The 17,300-nt window shown below is 30.3% G+C and overlaps 1 protein-coding gene across 1 annotated transcript in view; it reads right to left on the bottom strand.

The window, feature by feature from the left end:
• PHIP (PHIP subunit of CUL4-Ring ligase complex) overlaps positions 1-17,300 on the bottom strand; it is a 173,548-nt gene that overhangs the window by 105,857 nt on the left and 50,391 nt on the right. The window contains 2 exon segments of the mRNA XM_074310460.1: positions 2,985-3,085; positions 4,563-4,784. Of these exon segments, the coding sequence (XP_074166561.1) occupies positions 2,985-3,085; positions 4,563-4,784 (323 nt within the window).

The raw sequence follows: 17,300 nt of genomic DNA, 5'->3' as shown, positions 1-17,300 counted from the left end.
TAGTTTTTGAAAATTAGAAATATTTGGGCTATTTGAAAATATCACTGAAGAAACAAAGTTTCTTAATATTCTACAATAATCATGATGAAAATTTACTTTGAATCAGATTGAGGATACTTAAAACATTTAGTTATTTTTTAAAACAAATTAGCAATGTTAACATTTTACTTCCTTAATATTTACTAATTTTCTTGGTACAAGTACACATCAAAAATCAAAATTTGCTAAATTAATTTTAAAAAGTTAACTTGCTCATAACAAAAATTAATCTATTTTAGTGGTTTGGGTATTCCTTAAATCTCAAATTACATATTGTAAATTCAGACTATCATAATGTAGGATCCAAAAAGATAAACCCTTATCACCTTTATCAAAACAGTGGTATAATTTCATTGAAATTTGGTTAAGAATGAAAGTAAAAGAATAGATGAGATGTTTCTTTGTGTCAAACTTTCTCTCCAATTTAACTATGCCTGGATTAGCTTGCTTCAACTTAATTGTATACTGAAACCAGCTTCCAAACTAGCTACCTAGTTTAAAGCTGAACTCCCTACCACACTACAGATGGAAGATGTTACTTCCATCTACAGTAGAAGAGTACTTCTAAAATCCAATTATCTATTTTATTGTTTCCTTCAATTACCATAGATGATAGTTGAGCCAGTGACTTTCCAAAAAGATAAAACATTACATTTATCTTGATTGCCTACATACCCACAAACTTTAAAAAGCTAGCTTTTATTTAGTAACTAGATGTACCACTAACTTGGGAAATCTCTCAAAATCTAAACTATAAAAACAAGGAGGAACAACTGCTGTCACAAAGCCCATATATTTTATTCCACATGAGAAAAATGATACTCTCAGGCCATAGTCTAATGACTTGTTCTTAAGCATAAATCTAATAGTTTATTAAGCAAACTGGATTAACTAGTTTCCTGAGACAACTTCCTATTTTTTTTCCTAAGTTATATATTACATGTATATTGTTGGGAGTAAATAATTGCTGGTATAAGAAATTAAAATATATAAATAAACATAATAAAGAGGAATATGATGGCAAATAAAATAAAATAAAATAACAGCCAGAAATCATAGCAATCTATTTAGTGGGACAAGGAGCTTTATCCTTAATTATCCCTGAAAACATTATATCATTATAGAGGGCTCTAAGAAAAGTAGAAAAAATGAAAAACAAATTTAATATAATCATACTCTAACTTTGGGGAAAAAAGCAAGAGAAAAAAAACTATTTTAAAAGTTAAAATTCTGTTTAGTTTTTCAAAGGAAAACCTGAAAAATTCTTTTATGTGGGGCACCTCATTCCGCAATACCAGATAAATGAAGATTCTAAGCCTAAGTTAAGAAAGGTTTCATGTACCTGAAAAAATAAACTTTAGGAAAAGATGTTATTTAGAGAAGTAATTGTGAAAATAAAAAAGGGGAAAAACTAATGTTCCCACTTTTCGTTTTTATTTTTTTAAGACCATAACTTCTATTGACTTTTGAACACTAGCCATTACCTTGCACTCAACTCATTGGTTTCATTTCCTATTTCAACTTTTAATGGTAGTTTTTATAACCATAAAAAAAGACTTAAGGCTCAAAATGCCACAAGCTCCCTTAAGGCATTAAAAAAATGTGTCTTTATCTTGGCATCACTCCCAACACCTAGAACAATGAATTGTATATTAAGGATCCAACTGAACATTTTTGAAATTATGGATTTCTACTACAGACATCATTAAAATTAAATTCTTTTCTTCTGATAAAGATGATTAAGAATCATGATTAATTTATCATAATTTTGAATTAACACATTACTCAAGCTGATATAGTCAACAGCTATCCCTTTCATATCATGATTTTAATATATAATTGGTCAGCATTGGAAATTACACATTTTGGGGAGTTTTGAAGGCATATGAAGGTCAGTAGATGACACAGAAAAAGTTTAAACATATTATTGTATAACATCAACATATTTTATATTTTAATGCCATAATAATGAGATGACTTTGGCAAGAAAGGTGATCCAAAAATTTTAAAACAGATTTTCCAGAAAGAGAGTGTTATACTTCTAAGTCCCATCAGTGTAGTATGTATGTAATATGGTCTTTTAAATAGTCTACAAGCAATTTGTTGGGTTTAATATGGAAATTACTTAATATATTGGGATAGTTAGCTTTAATATTCTAATTCCAAAAATTTTAGTAAGTTTATTGTGATCATTGTGGCATGTCTCACAGGTTAAATTTTTCTCTAAACTATTTTAAAATGGTCATAAACTTCTCTGACATTAACATCCTGGAAATTTGTGTGTTGTCTTGTTTACTTGTTTGGAGTTTAGGGCAGTACTTGTTTAGGGAAATATTTACTTGATATATTTGACAATCAATCTTCATAAAGTTCAACAGTGGCAAAACGGCCACCTCTATTGCACAGTCCTTGTTCTGATTAAAGGAAAGATACAACAAAGAGGCATTCTATTTATAATAGGTAAAAAGAGTAAATAAAATATTACTTTCATTCCTTGTTTAATGAAATCAGGCATATGCCCCAATAGTTTCTCTACACAAGATCTAAATATATAAGAAAGTCTATATTTGTTAACAGAACCAGCTAGTTTGATACCTCAAAAAGTGCAGGTCAGAAAACTATTTTACACTAAAACAGTTCTAAAAAGAAAAATAAAGGAAAAACTGGAAAGAAACTGAAAAAATTTAAAAAGCATGAAATAACACAATCATCAAACTCTAGCTATAAATTATTAACTGAAAACCAAGAAATATTTAAGAAAAAAAAGAAAAAAGGAAGAAAGGTCCATATAAATACTTGGGACAAAATTTTAATTTACTCAAATGACAGTTTTTGGTAGAGGACAAAGACTCATTTTCTATAGCTTACTTTTTAAAACATTTTACATAAATGCAACCACTAAACAAAATAAGCCATTTTTATTGCACATTTTTAAAAAAACTGACTTTATTTTAAGGGTTCCAGCATCCCACAGCCAAAAACATATTGTGCCATCTGCCCCTGTAGAAGAGAGATATCTCTTTGAGCCACTGCATAATGGAGAAAACTGAAAAACAAGAAGAGAAAGGGGGAAAAAAATCTTTATACAAACATAATACTTTCTTAAAATAATAAAATTTATAAAGGCTCCAATTGTTTACTACCTTAAAAATAGCAGTCAATAAAATAAGTTACATAGTACCAAAAACAAACATGGAAACACAGAAGTAGTCTATCAACTTATAGTGCATCATTCATATAAATAAAGCTAGGAGCCTCAAAGATTTTGCAAATGCAAAAGCTAAAACAGCACAAAGATGAAATCAGTCAATAAGCATTTTAGCATAACCTAAAAGCACTGTGCTAAGTGTTAAGGATATAAAGAAAAGTAAAAGTACTGTCCTTGTACTTTAAGAGCTGGCATTATAATGAATAAAAATAATAGGCAAACAACTATATATACATTATATGCATAGAGTAAATGAAAAGTAATTCCAGAATAAAGACACTAAGTGGTGGAGACTGAGAAAAATTTCCTAGAAAAGGTAGAATTTGAGCTGAGTCTTAAAAAGGCAAATAGGTCAATGGCTAGAAGGAAAAGCATGCAAAGTATGGGGGAGATAGCCATTAAAAAGCAAAGATCTGGGAGATGGAGTGGCACATGCAAAGAAAATCAAGAAGACACGTATGTATTCCTGAAGTTTAAAGTACATGAAAAGGTTTTTAGAAAAGTTTAAGAAAACCGGAAAAAGTGAAAGGGTCAATGTTGTGAATGTCTTTAAATGTTGAATGTAACATTTCATATTTGATCCTAGAGGCAATAAGGAACCATTGAAACATATAGAACCAAGGAGAATGGATGGTCAGATGTTTATTTTAGGAAAAAAATCACTTTTATGGCTAAGTGACTAGTAGGGAGAAATGAATAAAGAGAGTATTTAAGTAACAGTCCAGGTATAAGGTAATAAAGAGTTTGTACCAGGGTCACAGCGGTGAATAGAAAGAAAAGGTTGTATATGAGAGATATCTTAAAGATAGAAACTACAAAAGACTGAATATGTGGGAGTAAGTGTGAAAGAGAAGTTGAAGATAACTCTTGAGGTTTGAAGAGTAATATCAACAATACAGAAGCTGAAAAAGGAAGCATTTGGGAGAAAATATATATTCTGTTTTAAATTTGCTGAATTTGAGATGCCTATCAGTTATTCTATTTCTCATGTCCAAAAAACAATATGTGATATGATATTGAAAGTCAGGAGAGAAAAAGCTAAGGACTGGATGTGAAAATCTGAGAATCATCTACAAAGGATAGTCATGTTTGGCAGAACTAAGACATAATCACAGTATTTAAAAAATACAGATTTTTAACAAAAGTGACAAAACACTTCTATTTTTTTCATTTTTAAAGGTTTTTATAACTAGACATTAAAGAAAAAATTAAGAGAATATAAATCTGACTTCTTTCTGGGGTAGTATGCTTTTAATAAAATGACCTCCCTTTGAGGATTTTTATAAGAGGATTGAATGAATATGCTTATAATTACCTGTAGTGATGTTATAGATGCACTGTGACCCTGAAGAACTGCCAAAGGAGCACATGTTCGTAGACACCATACTCGAATCATTTTATCACAACTTCCAGCAGCTATCATGGTGTTTTCATAGTTCACAGCCATATCTGATATTTCAGCTGCATGACCTCTTAAAGTAGCCAGCAATCTTCCATCATCTGTTGCCCAGATTTTTACAAGGCAATCATCAGAACCCTATTAAAAATACATATATATACATATATATTATAAATCTGAAATTTTTTTTCCCATTTAATGTTAAAACACTAATATTTGCAATAATCTACTTTTCAACAAGTGTATTTTCAGGGACTACTTAACAATTTTTTAAAAAAATTATTTTATTATCTGATTCACCTGACAAGGTAATGATAATACTTTAAAAATTTTTTTGATAAAATGATTAAGAAACTTGTGATTTAAGGAAAACTCAACATTTTTAGGTTTTCTATTACTCTAGGAAGCCAGAACCAACAAGTTTTATTTCATAATTATCCATATATATCTATTTATACATTTCTTTGTGGGTGGGATTTAAGTCTTAGTTGTCATTAAAAAAAAAAAGTTACATTAGCACAAAATGTTTAATTATTAAGCTCATAAAAGACTTTTTAAACAACATCTGTAACTATATTAACACGCATATACAGATACCTAGACGGACAAAAACATTTGAGATGATTTTATTGTAATGATACATATTTAAAGATTTCCTCAAAAATGTTTCAGACATATAATTTATCAAAATGGAAAACATTGTATGACACTCTATGTTTTAAGCCATGTCCCAAACTTGCTCATAAAAAAGTGGTCTTTTCTGAACCAAATCCAGAATAAACAATAGGTTTAGGACAAATTTCACTTCTAAGTCATATGCTGATCCCAAGAAAATAGTAATAAACATTGGGATACCCATGTATAATTTCTATTTGAATATTTCTCTGTCACAGATCTCAACATACACAGATATTGTCCTGTAAAATATTTGCCTATATTTTCCCATAAAGAATCTAGCCAATACCTGGAAACTTCTTAGAGGAATTAATTTATCACTTGGGTTATTCATCTCTTACATTCTTTTCTTGGTATATAACAAACCAACCTAATTTTTCATACAAATCTTTAACAATATTTTAGACTTATATTCATGAAGATACATCTCTGACAACATGTTGTAGACAGCTTATATCCACTATGCATCATCACCCTTTGAACTTCATTTTTTATAGTTTTTGAGAGGTATTCAAAAATATGAAATAATATAGTATCATTCATAGAATACTTTAAAGAGAAATATTTTTCTAATATTGGACAATTTAGCCCAATTCTGACATCTGGAAAGGAAACTTATTAATGTAGGCCATTGTGATGCGTGACTTGAACAAGGGCTACAGTGGATGAATTGGGCCCAGATTTGAGTAGGAGGAGATGTGACTGGACTGCCTTTGGCCTAATTCACTACACAGAATAAAGTCGAAAGTAAAGATGTAAAAGATAATAGAAAAACAAACATTTGTTGGATTTATTGATAAGTGAAAATGAGTGGTAAGGGAGATTTAAGATACTGATATTCTCCTCTTTTTTATTAAAGCTTTTTATTTTCAAAAACACACGCGTAGATAATTTTCAACTTTCACCCTTGCAAAACCTTGTATTCCAAAATTTTTTCCTCCCTTTTTCTCATTCCCTTCTCTAGACAAGAAATCCAATGCTAAACACGTGCAATTCTTCTATACGTATTTCCATAATTATCATGCTGCATAAGAAAAATCAGATCAAAAAATAAAATAAAATAAAATAATATGCAAGCAAAAAACATCAAAAAAAGTGTTCTGTAATCTACATTCAATCTTCACAGTCTTTCTGGGTGCAGATGGCTCTCTTCATCACAAGAACAATGGAATTGGCTTAAATCACCTTGCTGCTGAAAAGAGTAACCAGCGACATCCATCATAATTGATTATCAAAGATACCAATATTCTCAAAGCAGATTATTGGTAGGAGAGAATAATATAAGTAACCAATAACCAGGAACTAACAGATACATGAAGAAAACCAAGCAAGGGTTAAGCAATAGGTCACCAATGCTAGTTGATTTTATGACTTTCTCCAGTTACTATTAGCAAAAAAATTAGACATAGTAGGAACCAGAAATAACATATGTCAGAGAATTAAAAAAAAAAATTAAGCAGGGGCAAGGTATTCTAAAATAGCAGCTAAAAGTAGCAAACCACATCTGAATGTGTACGCAAGAAACTGGAGTTGGGAATATGAACTAAGACAAGAGGAAAGTTAAGGATCATTTATTTGTCAAGGTAAGAGCAAAGACCTTAGCTGATTTGGGTAAAAGAACAGAAACAATAATATATTAGGAGGAATAAAGGAAAAGTAAGAGGCCCTTGATTCCATTATAACAGAACTCAATGACAGTTATTTGATAAGCCAGCAACAAATTACTTGAGAAAGAACTCCATGTAACTACTAGTGAGAAAATTAGAAAGCACTGGCACAAATCAGGCTGAGAACAATACCTCATATCACAATTCATAATAAATTCAAAATGAAAATGACCTAAATATCATATCATTAAAAGAATAAAAGCATTCTTAGCCAAACAAAAACCAGGAGAAGTTTAAGGAGATAAAATAGATTATTTTGATTATGTGAAGTAAAAAACTTCTCTACAAAGTTAATCAAACTAGGCCATAAAGGAAAGTAGTCAAACTGAAGAAGTGGAAGGAAAGAGGGGAATTGTAGAAAATTTCCCAGAAAATAATTTGGTATATATAACACACACACACACACACACACACACACACACACACACACACACACACACACACACACACACACACTCCAAACAAAACCAAAAATCATTATTCAATAATTAAGTGGCCATAGAATATGAACAATTCTCAAAAAAAGAATTGTAATCTATTAATAGTCATAAGAAAGAATGCTCCCGATCTCTAATTAGAGAAACATAAATCAAAACAACTTTGAGGTTTTTCCTCATACCCAGTATATTGGCAGATGATTTTTTAAAAAGGAACTATTGTAGAAGATGGATACACTAATTTATTAGTGATGGAACTATAAATATTAATAAATCAGACAACAAAAATATGCACAAGCACAATGACAACAATGTAAATAGAAAGAACATCCCCCCAAAATAAAAATATTACAAAATTTTAAAAAAATATGCTGACCTCACTTTTTTGTAGTGGTGAGAAAGTCAAGGTTACAGTATATTTTCACATATTTTTAAAACATCTTCCAAAATGCTGTTTGGTTATGCTATTCTAGTGTGTGTATGTGTGTGTGTTTTTCTCTCTCTTTTTCTCCCCTAAAATCGAAGAAAAAATACTGCTGTCCAGAAAGAAGTTCAATTTCCAAGGAATAGTAAAGATCTAATACTATTGTAAATGAAAGAATTTAGAAATTTATTTTTTAAAAAGCCTGAAGCTTGAGAGTCTCTTTCATAACCCCACCCCATTATGGCAGAATAAAACTAATATATAGTTAAAAAAAACATCAACAACAACAATAACAAAAAACAGGTCGGTTAAAATGAGCCAACAACAACAAATAATGATTATAAAAAGCTACAAATGTATCAGAGATGATCAAGACAAACAAGTCAAAAGAACTAAAAGCTAGGCCACAAGGAGGGGGGGAAGGAGAAAGAAACTGACTTGGACGTAAGCCCAATACAAATTCGTTGAATAGCTTAAGAAATGTTTTTTTGAAAACCAAAGTGTGGTAGAGGAAAAATTATATTAATAAATAATATGAAAAAAAAAAAACTCAATAAAATACACCAAAAAACTCTAAAAACAAACGCTTTAAAAAAAATTATCTAAGAGAAGAACTCTTTTTAAAAGCAGTATCGGCCAAATTAAAAAACAGATACAAAAGTACACTTTTTAAAATCTCCTTAAAAATTAGAATTAGACAAGTAAATTAATGATTACATGAGACACTGAAAACAAAAAACTCACAAGAATAAAAACAGAACAAAATAGAAACTATATCTTTTGAAAAGAAGTTGATTGAGGGGAAATAATTTAAATTATCTAAAAGTAGAGGATAAAATAAAAATGTAAAGTATAAACCTTTTTTCCCCCGTTGGGGGGGCAAGAGAGGGAAGAAGGGAATGGACATTTAATAAAATAGAGGAGTTTCAAGCATTCCTGATTAAAAGAGCCAAGCTGAATAGAAAAAATTTTGATTCCCAAATATAAGACTCAAGAGCCTGAAAAGGTAAACTGGAAAGATAAATCACAAGAAACTTAGTAAGGTTAAATTGTTTACTTTCTAACACAGGAAGATAATATTTCTAACTCACAAGAACATTCTCATTATTAGAGCCCTTAGCAATGTATACAGATAGAGTATACAGGTGTGAGTTGAATATAATGGGATGTCATCTTTAAAAATAAATTAAAGGGCTGAAAGGAATATACCAGAAGAAAGGGAAAGAGAGATATGGAATGAAATAAAATTATCTCATATAAAAGACAAAAAAGAGCTATTATAGTGAAGGGGAAGAGAGACAAAAATGGAGGGGAATACTTGGAACCTTAGGTTCATTGGAATTAGGTCAGAGGGAAATAACATATACACTCTATAGACTCACTTGGATATAGAAATTTATCTTACCCTATAGGAAAGTAGATTGGGAAAGGAATAGGAAAGGGAGTGGGTAAAAGAAGGTAGGACTACTCATTGAAAGAAGAATGGCAAAATTCTTTGATGAGATATGGAGTTAAAAAGAGAGAGAATCGAATAAATGGGAGAAAAAAAATGAAGGAAAATAAAGTTAACATTTATAACTGAAAAAAAAATTTTTTTTGAGGCAAGTTTCTCTAAGGAAAGCCTCATCTCTCAAACAGATAGAAAAATGGGTCAAATTTGTAAAAAAAAAAAAAAAAAAAAAAAAAAAAGTCACTCCCTCACATTGATAAATGATTTTTAAAAATGCAATTTTCAGATAACAGTATCTATAGCCATATTTTTTTAAAATGTTCTAAATCATTATTTGATTAGAGAAATGCAAATTACAACAAGAACAGAAATGGAAGATGATAATGGTTGGCAGAGATGTGCACTGATTAATTATTATGTAGAGCAATTTCGAAGGATTCCCAAATATTTATAACAGTTCTTTTCTGGTAGCAAAGAATTGGAAATTAAGAGGATACACATATCAACTGGAGAATAGTTGAACAATTTCTGATATGAAATTGTAATGGAATACTATTGTGAAAATGATTAACTAATTCTCTCAGAAAAACCTGGAAAAGAGTACATAAAATGAATGCAAAGTGAAATGAGTAGAACTACAAAAACATTGTATACATAACAGCAATATCAAAACATGATCAACTGTGAATCACTTAGCTATTCAAAGTAATACAGTGATCCAAAACAACTCTCAAGAATTTATCATGAAAAATGCTATCCATTCCTAAAGAAAGAACTGTTGAAATACAGATCAAAGCATATTTAAAAAAACAAACAAACAAAAAAGAACCAAGAAAGTTTTAAGTCTTTCCCTTTTTGTACAATATTACTAATGTGGAAATGTTTTGAATGGATTATACATATATAACCTATAACAAACTGTTTGTCTTTTCAATGATGTAATGAGGAAGGAAAGAGAATTTGGATCTCAATTTTTAAAATGAATGTCGAAAATTATTTTTTATCATGTAATGATAAAAAAATTAAATGTTAAATTTTAAAATATTTATTTCATAAGGCAAAGTAAACTAGTATTACAACTAAAACTCATCTACCCAGCAACATAGTATAATTCTCTAAAGGAAAAAAAAAAAAAAGAAAGAAAGAAAAAAAGCAGATTTAAGAAAATAAGACTTTCAATCATTCCTAATGGAGGGGGAAAAAAAAAAGCCAGTAGCTGAACTGAAAATAAAACTTTTAAATACAAGACTTAAGAGAAACATAAAAATATAAGTATGAAACTCAATAAACTTGTTTACCTTTATGGTAAGAAGATACATGCAACTTCTTATTTTTTCCCAAATATATATAAAGATATTTTCAACATTCATTTTTGTAAGATTTTGAGTTTCAATTTTTTTTCTCTCTCCCTTCCTTTTCTCTTCAAAACAGCAAGCAATCTGATACATTATACATGTAATTATTTTACACATAATTCCATATTAGTCATGTTGTGAAAGAAAAATCAGAAGAAAAGGGAAAAACCCTGAAAAAAGAAAAAGTAAGCCACTTCCTCCCTGTCCCTCAGGGTGAAAATACTCTGATCCACATTCAGTCTCCATACTTCTCTCTCTGTACATGGAAGGCATTTTCCACCCCAAGTTTATAAGTCACTGCATTGCAGAGAAGAGTTAAAGTCTATCATAGCTGATCCTCACATAATTTTGCTGTTACTGTGTACAATATTCTCCTGCTTCTGCTCACTTCACTCAGCATTAGCACATCAGTCTTCCAAGGCTTTTCTGAAATCATTTCTTATAATACAATAATATCCCATTACATTTAAATACCATAAGTTATCCAGCCATTCCCCAATTGGTGGGTATCCACTCAATTCCCAATTTCATGCCATCACAAAAAGAGCTGCTAATATTTTTGCACATGCTACCAGGTCCTCTTCCTCCTTTTATTTTATTTTAGGGATACAGACCCAGCAGTTTGATAAGACTTTGGGACTAGTTGCAAATTGCTCTCCAGAATGTCTGCCTAAGTTCACAACTCTACAATAATGCATTAATGTTCGAGCTTTGCCACATTCCCCTCCAACATTTATCTTTTATTGTTTCTTGTCATCTTACCAATCTGAGAGGTGTTAACACAGTAGCTCAGAACTGTATCACCCTGCATTTCTCTAATCAGTAGTAATTTAGCATTTATTTTCATATGACTAGAGATGGTTTTAATTTCTTCATCTGAAAATTATCTGTTCATGTCCTTTGACAATTTATCAATTGTGAAATGATTTATATTCTTATAAATTTGACTCAGTTCTCTATGAATTTTAGAAATGAGCCTTTTGTCAGAATCACCAGCTGCAAGAATTGTTAGCCAAGCTTTCTGCTTGCCTTCTAAACTTGTCTGCATTGGTTTTATTTCTGCAAAACCTCTTTAATGTAATCAAAATTATATATCTGATGCTTATATAACTTAAAAAAATTAATAGGCAAGACAAAGGAATGTCCTGTAAAAGTAAAGTAAAGGAAGAATGGGGGGGATTATCACACTTAAAATAAGTGCAAAAGGGAGACCTTTACAATGGAGTAAAATTAGGGGAATGTATAAACATCATTCTCAACAGAATTGATTCAAAGGAAAAAAACTATATATAGAAACTGAACTAGTAATAAAAATCTAATTTACCCAAAGGAGAAATTGGTGGGGAAGAGGAAAATAAAAAGGAATTGAGGGGCACTAGTCAGAAGCAAAAATGATTTGAGGAGGAACAAAATAAAAAGATAAAGAGAAGATAGGATGAGGGGGAAAGTACAGTAATTAGTAATTATAACTAAGAATTTGAATGAGATGAACTCACCCATAAAATAGAACCAGAGAATAGAATAGATTAAAAATTAGAATCCAGCAACCAGAATCTATAATTGCTCCAGGCTGAAGCATAAAAATAAATGAATGGATAAATAAATAAATATAAAGAAGGGGTAGCAAACATGATCTCAGACAAAGGAAAAATTAAAACATTTAAATAAAAAGGATAATCAGGGAAACTATATCTTGATAAAAGGCACCATAGACAATGAAGTGACTGAATATAAAACATACATGGACTAAACACCATAACATCTAAATTAGTCAAGGAAAAGTTGAATTAATTACAGGAAGACAGAGACTGTACAACTATACTAGTAGGAGATCTCAACTTTCTCCTGAGAACTAGATAAATCTTAACCACAAATTAAAGAAGTCAAGGAGATGAATAAAATCTTAGAAACATCACATATATGAGAGACCCCCGGAGAAAAGTCAATAGGAATAAAAAGGAGCATGAATTTTTCTCAGTTATACATGACATCTTCACACAAATAGGACACAAAAAATTTTAAAATCAAATCCAGAAAATTTAAAAATACTAAATGCACCTTTTCCAGATGAAAATGCAATAAAATTATTTTTTAATAAGGAGTGAAAACAAACAAACAAAAAATAGCAACTAAACAATCTAGTCTTGAAGAATGAGTGGGTCAGGGCAGCTAAATGGTGTAGTAATTATAGCACCAGCCCTGAAGTCAGGAGCACCTGAGTTCAAATATGGTCTCATACACTTACTAGCTGCATGACCCTAGCAAGTCACTTCACCCCAATTTCCTCAGAAAAAAAAAAAAAGAAAAAGAAAAAAAGAAAAAAAAAAACTGGGTCAAAAAACAAATCCTAGAAACAATTTATGTCATCACAGACCATAACAATAATGAAACAACATTCCCAAATTTGTGGGTTGCAACAAAAGCAATATTTAGAAAAAATTTTATTCACCTAAATATACATCAACAAAAGAGACAAAGAACAGATCAATAAACAAGCCACTAGTTAATATTTTTCTTTTTAAAAGGGAAGAAAACTAAATTGCCAGTATAAAAAATGAACAAGGTAAATGTACCATCAGTAATAATGAAATTAAAGCAAATATGAGAAGTTATTTTACCTAATTATATGCCAACAAAATGACAATAAGTGAAATGGGTGAATATTTACAAAAATATAAACTGCCTATGTTAATGGAAGATGAAATAGTATTCTTTAATAACCAAGTCTAGAAAAAGAAACTGAATAAGCCCTAAGTCTAGGGCACAGAAGATAACAGTACTATCCCTGAAGTAGGAAGACCTGAGTAAAAATTCAAACCCAAACATTTTCCAGCCAAGTTACCCTGGGCAAGTTACTTACTTAATCCTGTTTACCATTTCCTCATCTGTAACATGAAGGAAAACCCCAAAAGAGATCACAAAGTTAAATACAACTGAAACAAGTAAAGCAATAAAAGAACTCTCTAAAAAAAAAAAATCCCCAGAACTTCAGAGATTTTTTCAAGTTAATTCTATTAAAATTTTAAGAAATAATGAATTCCAATACTATATGCAGTATTTGGGGAAAAAAAAAAGAAACTGGTAAAGGAGAAGTCCTACCAAATTCTTTATATGCCACAAATAAGGTTTTAACATTTAAGCCAGGGATAGCAAAAACAAACCAAGAAAAGTAAGGACCAATTTCTTAATGAATATTAATGCAAAAAATAAAATGTAAGCAAAGAGATTACAGCAATATACCACAAAGATCATATACTATGAAACAGATTAGATTTATACCAGGAATGTAGGACTGCTTCAATATAAGGAAAACTATCAGTATAACTGAGCATTTCAATAACAACAACAACAAAAAATAATTGATTGATTATTTCAACAGATAGAGAACAAGCCTTTGACAAAATACATCCATTCCTATTAAACATACCAGGAAGCAATGGAATCAATGGAGTCTTTCTTAAAATAAATATTACCTACTTAAAACCAGAGAAAGCATTATCTATGAAAGGGATAAAATTGAAACTTTTCCAGTAAGAACAGAAGTGAAGCAATACTGATGTCTATTACCACTATTATTCAGCATTGCAGTAGAAAAGCTAGTTACAGTAATGAGACAAGAAAAGGAAACTTAAGGAATAAAAATAGGCAATGAATAAACAAAAATTATCATTCTTTGAAGATGATACTCTGACGCAAAACCCTAGAAAATCAATTAAAACAAAAATATTTTCAAAGTTGCAGGATATAAAATAAACCCACAAAAATTATTAGTTCTTTTATGTACAATCAACAAAGTCTAGCAGGAAGGGATATGAGAAATTCTATTTATAATAAATGAAAACAATAAAAATTACTTGGGAAGTCTACCTGTCAAGACATCTTCAGGAACTTTAAGAAGACAATTACAAAATTATTTTGTATGCAAGTAACATAGGCCTAAACAGCTGGAGAAATATCAATTACTCATGAATATGATTATGATAAATTAATTCACTTATTCAGTGCTATGTCATACAAAAAAATTTATATAGCAAGAAAAAAATAATAAAATTAATCTGTAAGAACAAGAGATCAAAAATATCAGGGGAATTAATGAAAAAGAAAATGAAGAAAGGCACCCAATAGTTCCAGATTTCAAAATCATAATCATCAAAAAACAAACTGGTACTGGTTAAGAAATAAGAATGATGGAACAGTGAATAGTTAAAATTAGGTAAAAATACACAGTCCCTATAGTCATCTAGTGTTTTTATAAACCCCCAAAGCTAAGCTTTAGGAATAAAAATTCACTATCTGATAAAAGCTACTGGGAAAAGTGGAAAGCAAGTTAGTAAAAATTAGGTATAGACCAACATCTTACACCATGTAGCAAGATATGTCAAAATGAATAAATGATTTAGAAATAGAGTAATGCCATAAATAAATTAGAACATAGAAAAATACACTTTTCAAGTTTATAATTAGTACTTATGACCAAATAAGAGATAGAAAGCATCACAGAAAATGAAATGCTTAATTATGATTACAAAAAGGAAAACAAGAACTGATAAAGATCTCAGTTTTTAAACATATGGAATTGAGCCAAATTCATAAAATAAGAGTCATTTCTCAGTAGACAAATGGTCAAAGAATATGAACAGGCAGTTTTCAGAAGAAATCAAAGTTAACAAGAAATCACATGAAAAATGTTCTAAATCACCACTGATTATAGAAATGTAAATTTAAAAAACTGTGAGGTACCATCTCACACTTAGTAGATTGGCTAATATAATTGAAAAGGAAAATGAGAAATATTGGAAGGACACTGTGAAATAATCCAATCATTCTAGTGAGTAATTTGGAATTATACCCAAAGGGATATAAAGTCGTTTTTATCATTTGACTCAGTAATACTACTACTACTAGGTCTGTATTTCCTCTCCCCCTCCCCCCCAAAAAATCCAAGAAATGGGGGAAAGACCTACTTGTATAAAAATACTTTGGCAAAGAATTAGAAACTGAGGAAAGACTCATCATTTGGGGAATTGCTAAACAAGTTGTAGTGCATGGTTGTGATAAAACACAATTGTGCAGTAAGAAATGATGAGCAGGATGGTTTTAGAAAAACGTGAGATTTATATGAATTGATATAAAGTGAAATGAGTAGTACTAGGAAACATTGTACAAAATAATAATATTGTCAGGATGATTCGCCTGTGAAAGAGTTGTGATCAAAATCAATTTCAAAAGATCCATGATAGAAAATGCTATCCACTTCTAGAGAGATTTCATGAACTCTGAACACAATTAATGTGTTCCTTTATTTAAAAAAAAAAAAAAACTAATATGCAAAAGTTTCACATGATTTTACATATATAATTATATCAAATTGCCTTCTCAAAAAGGGAGAGAATTCATAATTTTTTAATTGCTAAAAATTATATGTATTCATAAATATTTCTGTTCAGTATTTTTTCATTTATATCTCATAATGATCTATTTTTGGAGTTTTTTTTTTGCCAAAGACACTGGATTGGTTTGCTGTGTCCTTCTCCAGCTCATTTTACAGATGAACAACTGAGACAGAGATAAGTGATCTGCCCAACGTCACACATCTAGTGTCTGAGGTTGCATATGAAACCAAGTCTTCCTGATTCCAAGCCCCCACACTCTATTTACTGTATCATCTATCTTCTTCAGGAAATAGTTTAAAAAATAAATAAAAATATATTGAAGAGTGAAAAAGAAAGAGGTATGCTACTTGATATTAATTATTTAAATCAATTAGGACTAGTTACTGGTCCCCAACAAAGGGAAGAACACTAATAGAGTTCAACTGATGGCACCATAACCCTTCAGGATTATCCCCCTGAAACTTAGAGGGGCTTATGTAATAACCTGCCTCTGGGAAATGGTCAAGGGATAGAGTGCATTTTGATAATTGTAGGTCAATTGTTTTTTTTCTGTAATTCTATATGTTTCATTGTATACATTTAAAAACATACTGAGAAGACTTCTTCAGGAGGTAAAAGGGACTCACAACACAAATGGTTGAGAACTTGTTTTACAAGAAACCTTTCCTAATTCTTCTGGTGTACTCCTTCTCAAAGTGTCTTGTACTTAACTACTTTTCATTTATATTCTTTATACTTATTCTGTCTATACTTTTCTCCATCATTATAACAAAAGTTCCATGGAATAAGGGTGGTTTATATATTTTATTTTACTTTTACCACTTGAAACACAGCTTAGCACATAGTAGGCACTTACTACTTTTTGAATAATATGACTTTTGATAACTTCAGCATTGCAATAACAATAGATGGTCAAGAAAATGCTTATATTTGCCATTAAGTAATTTTAAGATTTCATCACTTAACTTGTGCCACAGCTCCCTTTTAATGTCCTGACCCAGTTTCCCTAATTGTCTCATTTACTTACTCTGTGTCTCAGGTTATAACCATTTCCTCTTAATGTTAGGATAAAGGTTTTATATATTAGATCTTAGGCTATAATCATTCCCTCTTAATGTTTGATGGGATAAAAAGTCTTTATCCATTTTAGACATCATTAGAATATCAAGAGCCTCTCTAGACCTCCCTCTATTATGTCATCCTAGGTGCCTGCCTCCATCATGGCATCCTCATCCTAGGTTCCTCCCCTGATT

This window comes from Sminthopsis crassicaudata, chromosome 4 (assembly GCF_048593235.1).
Source record: "Sminthopsis crassicaudata isolate SCR6 chromosome 4, ASM4859323v1, whole genome shotgun sequence".
In the NCBI taxonomy this organism is placed as follows: domain Eukaryota; kingdom Metazoa; phylum Chordata; class Mammalia; order Dasyuromorphia; family Dasyuridae; genus Sminthopsis; species Sminthopsis crassicaudata.
The sequence above is the reverse complement of the archived record's forward strand: the minus strand, read 5'-3'. Positions and strand labels throughout refer to the sequence as shown.